We start from the raw sequence: 20,482 nt of genomic DNA, 5'->3' as shown, positions 1-20,482 counted from the left end.
TGTGTGTTTGTACTTGAAGGTTTGTACTTGGGGTTATTGTACTTAAGTAAGAGGGAAGAGAGTGAGGTGGGCATAAGAAGTTGGCCTGACATACCTAGAAAGTTTGCAACAGATAATACTGTGAGTCATGTGTGGATTGGAAAAGTGGGGTCTACTATGTATGAAAACATTCCTCATTCCATTTGAAATTTTTGAAAGGCTTTTGGTTTCAGATGGAGATATAAAGACAAGAATTTCTTTTTCCTGATATTTTTTTGTTCCAAAATCTGAGAATATGGCATGAAATGTTATACATATCTCAGTGGATGATGTTTAGAAGGACAACTAAATCTAACATTAAAAGGTGGATATTAATATTAAAATTTTAACTAATAAATGCATAAGCTTACTGGCAGTAAAAATGAAAATCAAAACAAGAGCATATCATTTTCCACTCCTCAATTTAGCAGTAAATAAAACACACATACACACACAACATGTAGTGATGGCAAAAAATGCTGGTGAGCATTCTGGCACTTTGCTGATGGGATTGCAGATTCCTACAAATTCTTCATAAAATCATTGTACAATATCTATTAAAATGAAAATATGTACTTTTAAATCTCATTTATAGGGTAGTACAAAGGCACACAAAAACAAGACACAGTCTGAATATCCATTAGAAGGAGAATGGTTGAATAAATCATGGCATTTTCGTACTTAGGAATCTTCTTTTAAAAAAGTGTATATATATGTATATACATATACATATATACACATATATATGTATATATATATATTTTTCATTAGAATTAGAAGTTTATTCAAAAATAGCATTAAGTGAAAAAACAAGTTTCAGTTTAATGTTTATGACATTTCATTAAAAATTATAAAAGGCTACATTTGTCCATGTAAGTTGTATAGCAGTAGAGAAAGATGTGAAAGAACACACACTAAACTCATAATGTTGACTAGCTAAGTGGGTTTGGAAGGCATTGTACTGCATTCTTCTTTATATACCTTTATCATTTGTTATATCAAGCATGCATTCCTTATATATATATTTTAAAAACTACTAAGGTAAAACTCCTACTTCTAAAAGAAATGAAGAGGTAAGAGAAAACATCCAAACACTATTGTATGATTCAAAGCCTTTCCAAGTATCGTCTACAAGAAAATGCAGAGTTTCTAAACCCTGTTGCTAGTGAGGTAGTCTACGTCCACGAGGCGCGATGGCTTGGCGATTACACATTGCCCTTCTAGTCAGTCAGTGGGAGTCTTTGGGCTACAATATGATCTACCTTCTTATATTCTTTGAGTATCATAGGCATCCTTATCTTTAATATATTTACTGTGAACTTTTCCTCAGTGCATTGAGGGTGCTTTTAAAACATGGAAGAACACTCTCAAAACTCATGGACTTTTCTGCATTTTATATAAATACACTCTTCCAGTAAATGGCCTTATCTACACACATGGTTTCAATTCCATATTTCATCCAATGACTCATAAATCTACATCTCTAGCCCAGACCTCTTCTCTTAGTTCCAAACCTGCATATCTATTGGCCTCACTGACATCTTCACTTGAAAGTCTTAAAGACACCTTGAAATCCCACAACAAATCCAATCTCATGATCTATCTTTCTGAGTCTAGCCCTTTTCCTGATTAACATTTCTGTCCCTCAGTGGACCATAGGCCTCAGGGCCCCTGACTATTTTGCTTACCAAATCCCACCTCTGACAGAATGCCTGAGCATGATAAATGAATTTCTATAAGCAGATCCTAAGTGATAATATGCTTCAATTCTGACTGTGGAAAACCAGGATATTTAATTGCTCTCACCAACTTAATTAGATAATCTTAGCCTTCTGGAATTGTATTGACCCATGTTTACCAAAAATGATTGACTGAGTGGAACTCAGTAGCTCATGGAAATGGTGAACTCTCTACCATGCCCTTCATACCTGATGCAACTCTAATTGTTAATTTTACCTTTTTCAGAGGTTATTAATTGCTGCCATTCTGGTTCTGTATATGTTCTAATATACAGAAATGTTTCAAATGCCTCATTTTATGTAAAATACCCATTACAGAAAATTTTAGAATTAAGCAGATTAATTTATTATTGTAAGCTTTCATTTGTGGGCTAGTAGTTAACAGTGTTCAATACAATTGTAACTGAATTTATCTTTCTGATAAATGACACAATGCGCAAACTCCAAAGATATCCACCTTTAAGTTCTAGATTAATAAATTGTAGATGAGAGTAACCGATCTGTGCAAATAAGATTAAACAACAGTGTATCACAGTAACTGTTTTGCAAGCATTCTTACATAATTCTACTAACAACTCTTATATGCTTAAGTAAATTGCCAAGTTAAAAATCAGTGAACTGCATCAAAGTCACTTGATTAGTTTTTAATGCACATGGAATTGACTTGTAAAGCAGTTTACAAATCAATTCTGCAAGCTTACTACAATGCACTGAAGGTCAATGCCTACTTTTATTCGTTTTTCATCAGTTACATTACCCTCCTCCTTTAAAAACAATTCACTGCCTTTCTTAAATTAATGACCGCACAAGGCATTTGGTTTGCTCCTGTAGTTTGGTCATATCCAAGGTGGTACAGATGGTCTTTTCTGCATCACTAGGTTCATATGACCATGTTATATTGCATTACAGATTTAGTTGTCTAACTGCAGCTCATCCGGAAAGAATACACATTGAGAATTTTGTTCAATGCTAGCACTTTCAGGCATGAAATATAAAGCATAGATGAGTATAATCCTGTCACGGTTCTTACCACTGAAAAATACCCTTATAAGTTAAGTCTCCATATTGTACTATATTTGCTTCTTAACTTAAACAACCAAAATAGATACTATTTCGCCTTTTGTTTCCTAAAACTTTTGACAAATCTGAAATAAGAACAACAGAATACCCATTTTTACACTCTCTCACGTAATTGTAAGTACTGATAAACTGCTTACACGAACATGATTTTTATCTAAGATGTATCTAGTTTATAACACGCATGAATGAACTATTTCTACAATGTCTTTCTCAGAACATGTCACTTTTAAGAAGCTGCCTAATATAAAGTTTGGAAGCTTCATCTAAATGTATCCTGTGTCGTATTTAACTGAGAGGTTTTACTTCTCACCCATATAGGCACACAGATAATCCATCATCGTTCTCTTTAAAAAGCCTGGAATTATGACTCCAATCTTTATACACAAAGATGTTAAATATGTGGCCCAAGGCCAAACAGGAAATCAGGATAAAGTGAGAATAAAACAGCAGTTTCTTTTATTCAATTTCAGTTTTACACAAGACTTGGTGTTTTCCTGGGCCATAAATAGCCATATTGAGGATTTAATGAGAATCATAACTCTCTTCTAAATAAATGTAGATAAATGCATACACACATTTTTATTTTTGATATCAGAGGATGAATAACAAAATCCCCCACCCCTAAGGAAAACCCTTCTACTAACCTCCCCTGGGGTTCCCTGGGATTAGTTGACTCTTAATGTTCCTTTCAGTTCTGAGTTTCTTTGCTTATATATTTATGCTAATCATAGTTTTCACAAAATTATAATGATCACAGCTACGTTTCTATCTGATCTCCCGTGATAACGGGACTTTAGAATATAGTTTTGCTAAACTTTTCCGAATGGAGAAGACCTCATCAGACCTTAGAACTGCTATTTCTCTCTCTTTCTCTCTTATCCACTCCTCTGGGAGCTGGTTCTTATCTACTTGAATTTGGAAGAAAACAATTTTTCTAATTTAAGAATCGATCTGGGAATATTAGAAATAATATTTCTTGCAGAAACACAAGTATTTCCCCAAAGTCCTCCATTTATATCTGATCATTGAATTTCCTCACAACTACAAGTTCCCAATCATTCTCTTCATTCGACTTCTCTTCATTTCTGCAAACTCTTAGAACTTTGATTATCTAATAATTTTACTACGAAAACCCAGTTAAATATAAATGGAAACAATTTACTCTTGCTTGGTTCTGCTTCATTGAATTATGGACTAAAAATTAGAGAGAAACTTTAGTTCAAGAAGTCATGCAAAGTAGAGGATACAGTGGGGTAAGGGAGGGGACTGTATGGGGAGTGGGAAATGGGGGATACTGTGAAGACCCTGAGCAGATATATTTCCCCTCACAAAGGAGTAGAGGCGGTGGGAGGTTGGATCCTAAGAAAGATCTGTGCAAAAGGTCTTATGAGGAGCGTTCTCAGGAGATATTCCTGAGGAAAAGGAGGGAGACAGGATTGCACAAAGGAAGTTAAACTCATGCAAATGCAATGGGAGCTTTAGCCAGCCCTCTTAGGAGCTCTGGAGCTGGACAGGCCCTTCCGAGTGATGCCAAATTCAAGTCAGGGTATCTGGCCTTTGTCTCCCTGCAACAGCCAGTCACCTGCTACAGCCACCTCATGAGAGGGCCCATAACCTACATAAGGCAGTTCCCTGTCTTTGACTACAACTCTCAATGAGGAGCAGAGTTGTGGGTACTCAGTAGCCAATATTCCCAGCAGCAGGGTTGTCCCAGTCCTGAGGAAGGTGTCTGGCTGAATAGCACAGTGTCCACAGTGCAGGGCAGGAATAATAGCCAGATTTTGGTCCAAAAAAAAAAAAAAAGCCCTATCTTCTGAATTAAGTCTACTATCAGCTATTATCACACAAAATAAGGAATAGTGAATTACTGTCTATGTACCTTTCTAAAATCATGGTATTCACACATCTAACGCTTAAATTGGAAGCCTTAAGATCACTGTGAGATTTTCTCCAGCCAAATAGCTCTGGATGTGCAGAGAAATATGACTTTAATCTCTGAGTCAGAGAGAGCAACAGATCGAATTTGATGGGAGAAACAGGGAAGATAATTGACATATCTGCCTTGTCTTTTTAGGGATAAATTTCCACAGAGGTACCCTGCAAGGAGATAAATCTTTCCCACTCCTAAATGTGTAATGAGTATACGATACTGCCCAAAGGCTACTAGAACAACCCATAATATTGTCAACGAAAGTAGTAGTTGGCAGTTAGACTGAGAAAAAGGATCACTCAGTGTGAACTCAGTACTGACCTGGTTAACCTGATTAGTGGGTGACAAATGGGCAGTACAGCCAGTTTGGTCCTAATGTTAGTGACCAGAAAAGATCACCAGGAAGTCCATCCACCTAGTAAATGAGAAGCTAAATTAGGGACCCTTTAAAGGAGCAAATGTGGTCAGTAATGCCTTGAAAAGACTAAGACTCCTGGGAGATTTCCTAGGGTGAGAGATACCAAAGAAAAAGCAGCAACTTAGAATAAGGCAGAATTAGAATCTTGAAGCAATGTGAGTCCTGACCCAGTAGCGCATGGCACACATGCGCGGAGGTGGGGGAAGTTAGTGCTGCAGTAGCAGTGACAGCAATTACGGGAGTTGCAGCAGCAGAGAACTTCTGGAACAGGTTCATAAATGCTGATGATGTCTCAGAGACACTGCTTCCAACCTGGCCAGGTCATCGTGAAAGCAAAGAAGCAGAAAGACAGTTTTGGGATAAAGGAGATAAGGCAGAAAACAGGGCAGGGTGGTGGGCTGCCTTCAGCTACCCAAACTTAAAAATATCTCGGTGAAGAGGGATTGGAAATGAAAGCAAACACATCAGTAGTATACATACCTAATAAGGTTTCTATGTGATAACTACTTAATATATCAATGTTTCCTTTATTGATAATGTTACTGTGTTTCTCTTCAATAGATTTCTTCCTTTGCAAATGCCAGGTTAAAGAAGCCATTCAAATGTGTGAACATAATAACATCTGAACCTAAATTGATCTGGGATGACCATATAGTTAGCACGTTGACAGGGACTCTCTTGATGGAACATTCCAAACACAAATGGTACAGACAGCAGTTGCCCAAGTGCAGTATGAATAGGGACTGTCCCTGATTTGGTTGTTGCTAGGTAACAAATGTTTCCAAATGATATGCACATGAGGACTTTTTAGCATGGATATTCTGATTTAGGCAGTCATTAACATTCATTGTTAATAAAGAGATAAAACATAATATTTTCAACTACCAGCAATTTTCCTGATCTTAGAAATACGTATTTTGCCCAAATTCTACGGGGAAAACTTAAGATAAAGTTGACTGCAACCTGTGACTGAACTTTTCCCAGATTTCTTTTAGCAACCATGTCAAGTTCCCTTTCTAGATCAAATTTAATCTTTAAAAAGAGGAAAATTCCAAACCTACGATAATAGTCAATATTAGTTACGTTGTAAAACCTTTAATTAAATTCTTCTGAATAATAGATTGTTTCTATAGTAATGCTCACTGAGGGGGAAACTCTATATTACTACTGCAGCTCTTCATCTTCGAATTAAAGAATAACTTTCAGCTCCAATGGAGAATAGTGAAAACACTGTGAATGCCCTTTTATAAGCCAGGATATAGAAAATTTCTTTGTTCCTTAGCTTGAGGCCTGAAAACTGAGATGCAAATTTGAGGGAGTAATGTAGCTATTCAGGCAAATATATATTTTATGTGTCAATTATTCAGAATATTGGGTCCAAACCATAAATACATTTTTAGTGGTTTAAATTAGTTAGATAATTGCGTAAATTACCAGCTGCATTTTGTGTGTATAGACTTAGCTTCGGTCAAAGCTTTTAGAGTAATTCAAACTTTTATTTTAATAAGCATAAAAGTAGAAATTCTCTTTTGATTGGAGACTATAATTTTAATCCTTTCAAAGATAATGGGATCTCCTTTGTCCTACCTTAATAAGATTAGATTAGATTAAAAAGTTCACTTTTGAAAAGAACTATAAGAATAAGAGACTATAAAAATTTAACTTTATTATATTTTCACATTTAGTTTCATTTAAAATTTATCTTTATAGGTTTATGTAAACATTAATTAACTTATACCAATAGTTCTCAAACTTTAGTGGCTATCAGAATGACCTGAAGGGCTTGTTAAAACACAGATTGTTGAATTTCTGTGTTTCTGAATCAGTCGTTCTGGTGTAAGGCCCAAGAACTTGCATTTCAAGCATGTTGCAAAATGATGCCAATGGTCCCACACTTGGAGAATCACTGGCTAATGCTCATTCAGTAGGAAAATTAAAAAAAGAAACTAATTACTCAAAAAATAACTTATTCATCTGTTTCATAGTCTCCAAAAATGTATTGGGTACTTATATGCAAGAGGTTGGGGATGCATGGAAGAAAATACATCCCCGCTATGAACTAGAACTGAAGGGATCTTGACCACTTTAAATAAGGTAGGTTTTTTTGCAGTTTTCCACAGACTTTACCCTCTCTCTATTTTTATTCATGGCCTTCTTCAGTCATTTATGTGACTTGTCCACTGGGCAAACAGATATGACCAATGCTGTAGTAAAGACAGGTATGAGATATCATGATGTCGCAGAGTCAGGAACAAGTAAATTTTTCTAGGCAAGTTAGGAATGCTTCATAGATGAAAAGTTCTTTGGAGAAAGAATCCTAGAGGGATGAAGGCATTCTATTAGAGGGGATGCATGTTATATAAACAAGGTTGTATAAAGCATGTGGTGGTTTCAGGGAACCACCAATGAAATACAGGATGGGATGGGGGGAAGTGATGGGATATAAGGCTAGAGAAGTATAGAGGTCATGCCACAGGTATTTTGTATAACGCACAGGACTTTGGAGTTTTATCTTGTTAGTAACAAAGAACTATTTAAAGGATATAAAAAGCCGAGTATTATAATTTGATGTACAGCAGTGTGACATTTGATCCTGAGCAAAAGAGGCTGACCGCAGGGGTATCGGTTATGAGCTCATTGCATCAGCCCATGAAAGATATGTTGGGGACCTACTAGGCAATTACAGTGGGCTGTGTGAGAGAGATAGCCACAATGTTTCCATGATAGAATTTGATCACTCTTTGGTTGAGAGAAGAGAGGATTAGAGAGAAGGAGAAGTTTAGCATAACCCCATGTTTCCAGCTGTGGTGGCTTGGATGACACTATTCAGGATGTATAAAGAGCAAGATTTTTTTGATGGAATGAGTGGATGGCAGTTGGAGATGGAAAGATAAGTCTTAAACTGAAATGCTAAGTTTTCCAGAATTTAAAAATCTTCCAAAGGAGATGTCCAATGGGCAGTTGAATATATGAAGTTCTAAGTAGTAAGGAAAGTCTAGAGAAAGTTTGAGCTGGAGATACTGATTTGTGAAGGGGTATTTACCCTGTAGGTCATGGATGAGTTTGGCCAACCAGGGTGTATACAGAAGATGACTAAGGAGAATAGTAAGAGCTGCTACTGGGGGATAAACAAACAGCGTTTATGAGTAGAGTAGAAGGAATAGCAAAATGGTCCCAGATTAGCTGCCACAGAGATCAAAAGAAACAAAAGAGTATGTCGTGGAACATAAAGGAACAGAGAGAAAAGAATCAGATTTAACAAGGTACACTCAACCTAGAGGGCAACATATAGAATACAACAGAGTTCAGTTATAGTGGGCCGAGAAATGAAGAAAATAAGGAAAATGAATGAGTAGATATGGAAAATCCAAATGCCTTTAGGAAGAGACAACATAAATGATGAAAGCCAGCTAGAAACAGACAATAAGGACAGGTGAGGATTGCGGCAAACAGGGGAGTGCACACCTTATTGAAAAGTGTTCTGCTTGTAAGTATTCTGCTTATTGCCAACATGTAGTCAGATTCTCATATTTTTCCAAATAAGCCAGAGATTTTCGTTTTATGTGTAATCTTCCAATTTTTAAATGTTGGCAACAAACTTGACTAATTAAAACTTTGAGAAAATATTATGTGATAGAAACAATGTGTCTGCTGAAGTACAGGCTACTCTCAGCAGCATGAGTGTGAAGAAAAGGAAAAGAGCCAGTGGAAAATATTGGGGGCAGGGGCTGGGATTGGTGAGGACAGGCTTTGAAGGCATGGAGGAGAGAATGGGTGCAAGTGAAGTCTGAGCCTCAGTTAACATTGCTGGAACGTTTTGCTGAGGGTGGGCTTGTTAAAGGAGTTCCTGCCTGCACCTTCTCCCTTACTCTGAGGTGTGGGAGGTGAGGGTAACTGTGGGGACCAATGAGAGGATTTGTGGTTAAGAGACATGAGAAGCCTGACAAAAGTTTAAAATATTTGGTAAAGGAAAACAGTGAAAGATCTGGAAAAAAAATTAAGATCTCATATATAGTTTTGACTTATATAATCATGTATAAATTAAACAATAAAGTTCATAATCTTTCTGTAAATAAAAGAAACAATGTGGGCCTGTTTTCTTGTTGAGAAACATTTCTTTTCCTTTCTTTTTTTTTTTTTTTTTTTTTTAGATTTTATTTATTTGACAGAGAGAGACCAATGAGAAAGGGAACACAAGCTGGGGGAGAGACAGAGGGAGAAGCAGGCTTCCTGCTGAGCAGGGAGCCTGATGCGGGGCTCGATCCCAGAACTCTGGGATCATGACCTGAGCCGAAGGCAGATGCTTAACAACTGACCCACCCAGGTGCCCCAAGAAATATTTCAAGTTTAGTAAAATGAGAACATTTCATAGATTTTTGACAATGATGGCAAGAGTATATTAAGTAGACTTAAATTTAAACAAAAACTATCCTAAACTGATATGAGGAGTGAAAACGTTACTAGTTAAAGTTTACTTGGGGATATGAGCTTAAGATCAACTTTCATAGTGACTCAAACTGACTTTCCGATTTTAAAATAAGTTAAAAACATACAATGCATTTGTTTTCTGTTTGGATGTATATTGTTAAATCAAGAAATTTTTGTTTAATTGAGGTCCCCCTAAATTCCGTTAAAAATTTTCAACAAACAAAATGTGTGTGTGCATGTGCGTGAAAGAAAGTCAGACTTGTGGTCCTAGACCCCTGCTATAAAATAGATACATAAAACTCAAACATACTTGTAAATAATTTAAACTGAACCTTAAATACATTTAAGGTTATATATTAATAAATAAATATATTAAATAATAAAGTGACAGTCTCTTAAACTTGATTAGCAAAAACACATAATTTGGTTATCTTCCACACTGTGCAAATATTTCATAGAAACAGATATTAGAGCAGAAAAAAAAGAGAACACATTTTCCCCATTCTATTAGTTTTTTTAGATGTGGCCCCTATTTAGTTGGTAGGAAAAGTACAATTTTCTCTTCCACTTGATATTATTTCCATTCTTCAGATTCTAGGGTTTTTAAAGAAACCATCAATGAGAAAAGGCTTAATTATACATTTTATTTGGCATTTATATTTTTTTACTTAGCAATTAATTGACTCAATTATGCAGTATTTATCAATTTGATAGACTTATCAATATAATACTCTCTCCTGTACTTGCTTCATCCCAGGGGAAATAAGTCATCTATTTGTGGCTGGTTCTGTATCTTCAACAGAGAATACGTCTGTGAGAAATTCATTTTTCCCAGAGAAAGCTGCTCACTTTAGTTGTGTAGGGTTCCTGACCCAGAAGCTAGATATTTGTACTGAGAAATGATTCATCACTTTATTTGATACAAGTATCTAGAATTTTCTCAGCCCAATTTATCATAGTCCCTTTTTATGATACATCTGTTCTATTGTGCATTCAGCCTCTTCTCTGTTACTTCTCAATTTAATATTCCACCTTCTTCTCATCTGTATTTCTTGTGTTGTCACTTCACATTTTTTCCTTTATTTTGTCTTCATTTCAGGAGAGGCAGTTACATTTACAGAAACCCCCATCTTCTCAAACAAATGGTAGCCTTTTCTCTATTACTTTCACTTAAATCCTGACACTTGGGGGGCTTGCACACCCCATACTTCCCCACACTTACATATTTCTTATTTAGATAAGAAATTAGGCATTTTGAAAGTTAAGATGTTTCAGTAAAAAAGAGGTGTATCAAGATTTGATTTTCTCTTATTTCTTTTTTTGTTTGTTTTGGTGGTCACCACTGGAATGACGCCTGAAATAGCTAATACCATTATTTCACACAGGTAGTAAAATTGTACTTTAAGAAAAAAAATCAGCAGGATTTTTCCCAAAATAGGAAATAATACAAAGTAGAATTTGGATAGTATCAGAAGCTACCAAATGTAATTTGTCTCTCTTGAACTTTTCTGCTCAATTTAACAATCAACACTTCAAAAATTCCTTGACATCAAGTCAAGGAAATTCCAGAGCATAAAATGATGGAAGGGTATCATCAAATCTAATATACTGGTTGTAAACAATGGTCTTTTGTAATGCTCTGGAAACAATTTTATCTGCATATTTATGCTTTCCCCAATGACTCTGTATAGGAGTGACAGCTGCAGTNNAGGGAAACCACTCATATTCATAAAACAAAAAGCAGTCTTACTGAATTTGCTATGGCTTACACATGAGATGCTATTTTTATCAGAGTGTAAAACTGCATAGATTATGTGTTACACCCTGGGAAGCTACTGTATAGATTATCTTCCATTCAAGGAACCAAAGTTTCAATTCTCCATTTGTATTTCAGTTTGAAATGAATACTTTCTTTTTTAAAAAATCCCCCCCCCCTTTTTTTGCTAGTTATGCTGCTGATACACAACTCCCTTTTTCACTTCCATCCAATTTGATGGACCATGCAAGATAGCTGTTCTATGGGAAAATGAAGAATTTGTGAAGACAATGAAGAAATAAAATCAGGCATCCCCCCCCCCCAAAAATCTTATTGACATTCGTGACCAAGATACAGGCTGACATTACCTAAAGTATACTCCCAGGAATCATTCAACAATGACTGAATTGGTTAGTGGGAAATATAAAGAAATAAAAATAGTCATCAACTCAAAGGAACAAGACTTTGGTATTACAAATAATTTTTTTAAAGTACTTCAATTTTGTTTTTAAATATGTCACCTGGGAGACTGACACATTGGTGATTTTGATAAAGAGTTTTCCCTGAGGTGTGATATTGTTCAGAGTAAGATATTCAGTATATTGGAATCATATTACATTAATATAGTTCTCCCAATATTGCTTTAACAGAATATCGTACTGTCATTTGGACATACCTAAGGAAGTAACTGATATTATGAAAAATTCTCAGCTGGTATGCATTTGATTTAGTATTCAACTTAGGTTTAATGATGCAGTTTGCTATCTGAATTTATATACAGGATAACAGTTTCTTTTTTTCAAATATTAAAATTTTGTGGCAAGGCTCCCCACAGACAATAACAGATACCTGAATTCCAATTTCCTCATGGAGCTTCCTAAAAATCATAGAGATCAATAAATGAGACAAGTAAAAATATCCATAAACTATGCCTAAAGAGTAATTAGAGACAGAGAAATTACACACTTTAATTAACATATAGGCAGGGAAAGAAATTCCTAAGATCAGCAGAATTGGTTCAGGAAAGCACATTGCAGTAGAGTTAGGCAGAAACTTAGTGAAGAAAAGGGGAGTACAAAGGTCTCAGAGTGATGGAACACATATCAAATATGGTTTACCCACAGATGAAGAAGACTCCACACTGTGTAAGGAATACTGAGAGTAGGTCTGTGACCTGAATGGTCAGAGCACTGGTTACTAAAGAGATGATAAAAAGTGACTTGAAAAACACACAAGACCTCAGTTAGCAGCCTTGGAAAAACATCATTTCTTTGGGGTGGGGGGTGAAGACTAGTGGTGAGGGTTGAATATATTTCACTAGAAATTTAAGACCAAAACAGAAGTAAGAATTATGTGAATATCACAGCCTCTGACAAGCTAGAAATGCTGCAACAAAGCAAAATGAGAGGAGAAGGAAATATAGAATAAGTTCACCGAGTACCTTGTGGGTAAAAATTAGGAATCAAGTAATATAAATTGACAAACTGGATGGTAGAGGACAATTCTTAGGCATGTAAAGATAAGAGTTAGAACAGATATTAACTAAAATTACATGGTGGAAAGGGGAGGAAAAGAATTACAGGTTAATTTTATTCTTGCTCATAGTAAGAAATCAAAATACGGTGTCTGAGGGAAAAGAAGAGAGATTAAGGACATTATATAAAATTTTCTTATAAAGACAACTACTAAAAAAAATACAAATATTTTCAAATAACAAAATAAAAGCAAAAACAGGATAAAACAAACCCAAAACCCATGCAGTTGAAGTTTTTAAAAAAGCAAAGACAGCATAACATAATGACATTTTAAGAGATTATATTTAACATAGAATATGTTAGTATAAGAAAAAACATAGAGTTATATCAGTAAATATAAATACCTATTATAATTATAAATTAAAAGAGAAATATTATTTTTTCTTATAAGAAACAAAGGAAAACCTAACTCCAGAATATATAAAAAAGCACAACTAAAACAAGAGAAAAACTAAAAAGTGTTTTTTTTTATTTTTTTTTAAAGATTTTATTTATTTATTCGACAGAGATAGAGACAGCCAGCTAGAGAGGGAACACAAGCAGGGGGAGTGGGAGAAGAAGAAGCAAACTCATAGCAGAGGAGCCTGATGTGGGGCTCGATCCCATAAAGCCAGGACCACGCCCTGAGCCGAAGGCAGACGCTCAACCGCTGTGCCACCCAGGCGCCCCTAAAAAGTGTTTTAAATATATAACAAGCAAATAGAACCAAGGATATCTCAAAAAAATCCTAAAACACTACTTTGCATAATACTATTAAAATAAATTTTTAAAATCTACATAAAATTCTTGAGAAATAACACTTATTAAAATTGATACTAGTTGAGAGGGACAACTTGAGTAGTCCAATCTCTGGAGAAAAAAAGAAAGAAATTTGTCAAGAAGCTACTCCACAAATAACTATCAGCCCTGGATGATTTCATACTTAATTTTTAAAGTTCAGATAATCCCCAAACTATTTGATAGTACTTTAGCATAGAAAGTAGAAAAGAATTTCCAAATTATTTTCTAAAGGAATTATAACATTGATACCAATACCTGATGAAATTGCACATATGCACACACATACACAAATTACAGATGTCTTCCTAATGAATACTGACGTAAAAATTCTAAATTAATTTTAGGTAAAGAGAATCCAATAGCATAATACAAAATGAAATACATCATGATCATACGTGACCCCTTTCAGAGATGTTAGTAACCCCATTAATAAAATGTATCATAAAAATAAACAGAGGGGCGCCTGGGTGGCTCAGTCATTAAGCATCTGCCTTTGGCTCAGGGCGTGATCCCGGCGTTCTGGGATGGAGCCCCACATCAGGCTCCTCTGCTGGGAGCCTGCTTCTTCCTCTCCCACTCCCCCTGCTGTGTTCCCTCTCTCTCTGGCTGTCTCTACCTCTGTCAAATAAATAAATAAAATCTTAAAAAAAAAAACAGAATAGCACATTCATTTCCACAGATGCTGAAAAGGCAATTTATGAATTTTAACACCATTCTTAATAAATATAAGTGAACGGAAAGCCTTAAAACACATACAACTCAACCCAAATTCTATCATTTGAATTAATGAAAAACCCTTGCCATTCACACAAAAATCAGGAACAAAGCATGCTGTTTACCATCAATTTCTTTTTAATAATATGTTGGAGGGAATAACTAGCACAATAAAACAAGAGAAAACTATTAGATGTATAAGAATTGGAAAGGAAAATGTATAACAATCTCTATTTGATATGATAGAACACTTGAAAAACTCGAGAGTCAATGTATAAACCACTGGAAACTAAGAAAACTCACTAAAATAGTAGGATATAAAATTAACATACTTAGAAAAAAATCACTAGCTTTAAAAATAATCGGAAGATATAATGAAAGAGAAGATCCTCTTTGTAATCTCAGCAATAACAAAAAGTTAAATGCCAAGTAGCAAACTAAAGAGTAAGACAAAATTGTGAACACTCCTGAAAGACACAAAAACTAGACTTAAAAATGAAAATACATATAATATTCTTCTATAGAATGACTCAACATCATAAATATGTTAATATTCCTCAAATTAATTTATAAAATTGATGCAAATCCATTTAAAAAAAAGAATTTTTTCCTTATCTGGACAAGTTTTTTTTAAAGTTCATATAGAATGTTTAGCAAGAAAAAACCTCAAACTCCTGAAAATTAATGTCAAAGGGAGCATGTTATATCAGAGATTAATTGTATAATTAAAACAGTATGATTCTGAATGATAAATAAGCCAATGAAACAGAATAGGAAGTCCAGAAATATACTCGAGCACATAAAGAGGTTTAGTATGTGATAATGGCAGCATCTCAAATTATTGGTGAAAAGATAGACTTTCTAATAAATGATGTTACAACAACTGGAGAGCCATTGATAAAGTGATAAATTAAATATATACCTTGTTAAACCAAGGTGTATATATATAAACCAATATAAACCAAGCTTAACTTAAAATGTATCAGAGATTCTAAATCTGTACAAGTTCTAAGAAAAGAAATGACAACCTTGGAATGGTGAAAGCTTTTCTAATAGTGACTCAAAAATTCAGAATCAACAAAGGAAAAGTTTGATGAATTTAACTGCACTATAAACAAACAACAACAACAAAACATTTGCAGGACAAAAATCAGGAAAAACACAAAAAATATTTGCTGTGAAGAGATGTGCTACTTATTTTACTTATTTACTTATTTTGAAAAAGAAAAGACAAAAAATGTATACATAGAAATGGACAGTTGACAGAAAAAGAAATATCCTAGTGCTTTAATATCTCAACCTCATTCATAATAAAAGAAACGTAAACTAAAACAAATTGAGGTACTACTTCTCACCTATCATAATGACAAATATGGAGAAGACTGACTCATTCTGTTAGCATGGCTTTGGGGAAAAAGATCGAATACATTGTTGGTGGTAGTGTAAAATGGTTCAAAGCCTAGGAAGGGGAGTTTAGTAGTATCTAAAAAAACCTGCATATGCATTTACCCTTTGACCCAGGAATCCCACTTATAGACTCTTACCCTGAAAATAATTTTCCAGAAATATACACGCATGTCTCAATTCATTCTGGCATTGTTTGTAACGGCCAAATTTTGGAAACAACCTAAATGTCCATCAGTAGGGGACTGGTTGAATTAACAATGGTAAAACCAAGTCAAACGGCTGTAAAAGCAACTGGTCAAGTCTGTAAGGTAACAAAGGGTAATGGCAGCTATGGCTTTTTTAAATGTAAAATTATTTTACTTATAATGCAAACATATTTTAAAAACTAACCCAAATGAAGAATGTATTAAAATTACTAGTAGCAGTAATATCAGTAGCAGAATATCAACAGCATTATGTACATGTTGCCTTTTACTTACGGTTTACAGTTTTGACTGGTAATATTGGGTTTACCCTCTCTGGGGAGGCAGCGTTTTCCTCATCTGTCACATACTCAAAATTAATGATGAACATCATAGCCACGCCCTCTTGGTTTTTCACTGGTATTATGTGAGTGTTACAGATGAAAGTGGACCCTGAGGAGACGAAAAATCAGTGTTAGGTCAAAAATATGCCTTCATTTTTAAGTGTTAGTAATATTCAAATTCTAATAAACCTTTAGAATTTTCTATCATAAATGATTATTGAAATTAAACAAAAATAATTTGACTTTTATTTCATATTTCATTGCACATATATTTACATGAAAATGCACAAATTTTGCCATAAAGACCTTACAGGCAAATTCAGGTATTACCTTATGGAAAAACAGATATCAAATCTCATCTGTTTTCACACTCACCATCCTAATAGTTTGTATAGGGAAAAAAAGCATATTCTTTAACTTTGTAGAAAAACTCAGCCTTCTTGTATATATTTTGATTAATTCTGAAACTATATAAAATATAGCTGTATAAACAGTAAAGATAACTCATTTGTGTCATCTTGATTTTAGTGCTAAGTAAATTATTTTCTTTTTCTCTTTTAGTCTCCTGGATACAAAATAGTAAGTTATTGACTCTGTATATGTTCCAATAATTCTTTTCTTTCTTTCTGAGAAATTCACAATGCCCAATTTATAATGAATTTATTTGATTTGTGATCTGCTAGAAAACAAGAACAAAATTTTGTCTATATTTTTGTGTTAATTTGATTCCTTTACCAGAAAGATGATATTCTTTTTCAAGCTCAATTATGGGGCTAATAAGATATATTTTATTAGAATCTTCTGGAAATGAGATGAACAAAAGGATGACTCAGCTTACAATTAACTATTGCCATCCGTCCTCTAACAGAAAATCCAAGATCCAAGATTTAGAGAATACTGTTAAGATGTTGATTTCTTTTAAATCAATTGACTTCTGACTGACTTCTTGAACCTGACTTCTAGAACTAAGTTATTTTCTTAAAGCAGCTTTCTCACATCTTTACCCTCTGGATATTTCTTTTTTTAATCATGGTGATGGAAACCTCAGGTTAGGGATTTGTTTGGGTTCACAAGTATTGTATTTTTAAAATGCAAAACTTCAGGAAATGTTCTCAATTATTCAGACAATAGAGCATTTTTTGATTTTTTTTTTTAAACTGGCTGGAACCATCTTGAATCTTGGGGAGAATGATGGTTCAGGGCAAAGGCAGGAGCACTTTGGGAGCAAGCTGGACCTGGGTACAGAGGAAGATCTAAGAAAGTGAGAGATCAACAGTCTGAGACCAGAGGTATTGTCAAATAACAGAAGAACATACTTGGAAGCCCGATATTCCTAAGACCAGTGGATACTAGTAGTCTAAAATGGTGTCCTCTGCACGCCATAACCATTAAAAACAAAATAAGTATGAGAAACTTCTTTCCCTTTTTCTTACCCCTGCAACATGGCTCCTACTGCCAGAGCTGAGAACAAAGACTATTGCCAATACTGCCATAGTTTGAGACCCCACAGGTGGAAGAGCTTTTGAGGGTGGGTCTAGAGATCTACTTATTATTTATGAAATTGTTTCTATGGGTGAATATATTCTAATTTCCAAGGAACTGATTCACAAAAACACTTTTAGAACATGGACTCTTTGTAAGTTGGGGATGCCTATGTGCTAGTTATGATTCAGATTTTTAAATGTCAATAGCCTCCCAGATTTGAAATGTAGAAGACCTTATTTATAATTAATTTCATATTTTCTATAAATACAGCCATGATTTTACAGATGTTGAAAAATATGTCTTAAGAATGACAGGCTGCACCTTCACAGTCTTCAGTTATATCTTCAATTCATTTAATAAAATAGTTAGCTAGAGCACTTGTCATAGTTTCCATGGTAACAAACGGGATGACTTTAGTAAACAGAAAATAAGCAATTTAAGACTGTTCCATTAGAACTAAAAATAGAATTGCTTCAGGCCAGGCATCACAATACAAACTGGCTAAACAGAGAGACTGGGAAGATGCTAGAAATAGCCATTGTGTATTCTGCTAATGAACCAAAATACATATTGATATTACCGCTTAAAATGACATTTCTTGGATCATTTAGAATATCATTGTGAATTCACAGATTTGTTACTTAGCAGTTTCAAATCTTCCAACAATTGAAGTGTATTGTTGATTGTACCACAAAACATAAAGCACAGATTTTTAAGACATCACTAAATAAAAAATGTGGGAATAGAAGTCTAATAGGCTTGTAATAGAGCACAGTAATTTTGCTACTGGTAATAGGGGCAAAATCACGTATTGCAATACTAATGCTTGTAAATTTACTGGCTAGTGCTAAAAATCATAAAATTATAGTGCTTTATAAAAAAGTTCAGTTACATGCATTGGCTCCATAGCATATTGAATATGTGTAATTAATCTGGGATTTACTGCCCACTAGCATTGTTTCTTGTGTGTTTCTATTAAGCAATATATCTCCTCTAAAGTCAACTGAAATTCACATTCACATTTTTTTCTCTTTTAGTTTTTGGATTTAATATTTCCATCAATCTTGCAAAGCATCCTGGAAAGCAGATATTGAAAGCAGAAACATGGAATTTAGAAGAGAAAGAGAATCAAATACATTTTATAGAGCAAAAACATTTTAGCTTGCATCATTCTGCAAACTCCAAGTTCTGTCAAGGTATTACTTTACTAAGTCACATTATTTTAAGAAGGCATTACTGTGTGTTCCTAAATACTGTTCTTGAATGCAACATTGGGAGAAATAGAAATGGAAATACAATCCAGCAAACACTAATCTAGCAATGAAGAAATAACCAGACACACTCAATAATATGTAAATTAGAGAACGAAATCAGTCTAGAAATAAAAAGTTCAGATCTTGTTAAAATGAATCAGTAGTCAAATGGAATTAATAATATTTGTTAAGAAGCTAATTTACAATAAGATTATCCAATAATTTTACAATTATACATGCAATTATACAAATATTAGTTAAACCTAGGTTCATTTCCATGTTTTGTGTCCTGAGTAAAAACATTCTCAAAACAGGAAAAGCTGCTTAGGAGGAATAATGCTCATTATAATAGAATGTCTAGAATGTTTTTAACTGTAGCCACAGAGCAAGCAAACTCAGGTAATCAGAATAATTTTTCTTTTATTAATAAACTGGTAGCATACCCCTAGCTTTCACATTTTAAAATAAAAGACTAGGACTTCTCCCTTTGAACTACTGTAAAGGTTTTTTATTCTACTTTTTTTTTAAAGATTTTATTTATTTATTTGACAGAGACACAGAGAGAGAGCACATGCAGGGGCAGCAGCCGCCAGAGGGAGAAGGAGAGGCAGGCTCCCTGAGGAGCAGGGCACCAGACGTGGGGCTCGATCCCAGGACCCCAGGATCATGACCTGAGCCGAAGTCAGACACTTACCCTACTGAGCCACCCAAGCACCCTATTCTACTGTTTGTATTCACAGGGCATACTTATGTCCCCTAAAATCAATAAATGTTTATTGAGCACCTAATACCGGGTCAAACACTGTTCTGGGTTTTCAGATGTTGATGAGAAAACAGCAATGAAAAAACAAAGTTTCTGCTCTTATAGAATTTATATTGACATAATAAATAGATGTATAGATACCTAATATATCAACTAAAAATTAGTACAATGAAGGAAAAGAGAGCAGAATAAGATGATAGATCAGAACAGCTCAAACATTCAAAGGAATGCATTTCCTTTGAAATGACATGTAAACAAAGACATAAAAGAAGTAATGGAGTTAGCTATGTGGCTCCATGGATAGAGTGCAGCTGGCAGAGAAAACTGCAAGTACAAAAGTCTTCAGTTAGAAGCAGGGCTGTAAGCTCAAGGAATGATGTGGAAGCCAATGTAGCTAGTGCAGTATGTGAGTTATGGTAGGAAGGGGTTGGAAAGTAGGTAAGGTTGAAGGAGGAGTAGGGAACCACAGCACATAGATGGCTAACGTATGGATTTGGAACTTTCCTCTCAGTTAGACAAGAAGGGTTTTGTGCAGAGGCTGACGTGACTTGATTTAAAACTACCCCTCTGACTCTTACGTGAAGAATAGCTTGGGATGCCAGCATAGAAGCAGGGAGGCCCATAGGAAAATATCACACCAATACTGGCAA

The 20,482-nt window shown here is 34.7% G+C and overlaps 1 protein-coding gene across 1 annotated transcript in view; it reads right to left on the bottom strand.

The window, feature by feature from the left end:
• The window catches only part of KCNH7 (potassium voltage-gated channel subfamily H member 7), a 461,431-nt gene that overhangs the window by 132,681 nt on the left and 308,268 nt on the right, over positions 1-20,482 (bottom strand). The window contains exon 3 of the mRNA XM_040644531.1: positions 16,285-16,440. Coding sequence (XP_040500465.1) covers positions 16,285-16,440 — 156 coding nt within the window. The remainder of the gene's footprint in view (positions 1-16,284; positions 16,441-20,482) is intronic.

The sequence above is a fragment of the Ursus maritimus genome, unplaced genomic scaffold (genome assembly GCF_017311325.1).
Source record: "Ursus maritimus isolate PB19 unplaced genomic scaffold, ASM1731132v1 scaffold_1, whole genome shotgun sequence".
NCBI classification, from domain to species: Eukaryota; Metazoa; Chordata; class Mammalia; order Carnivora; family Ursidae; genus Ursus; species Ursus maritimus.
This window is presented reverse-complemented; position numbering and strand designations above follow the sequence as displayed.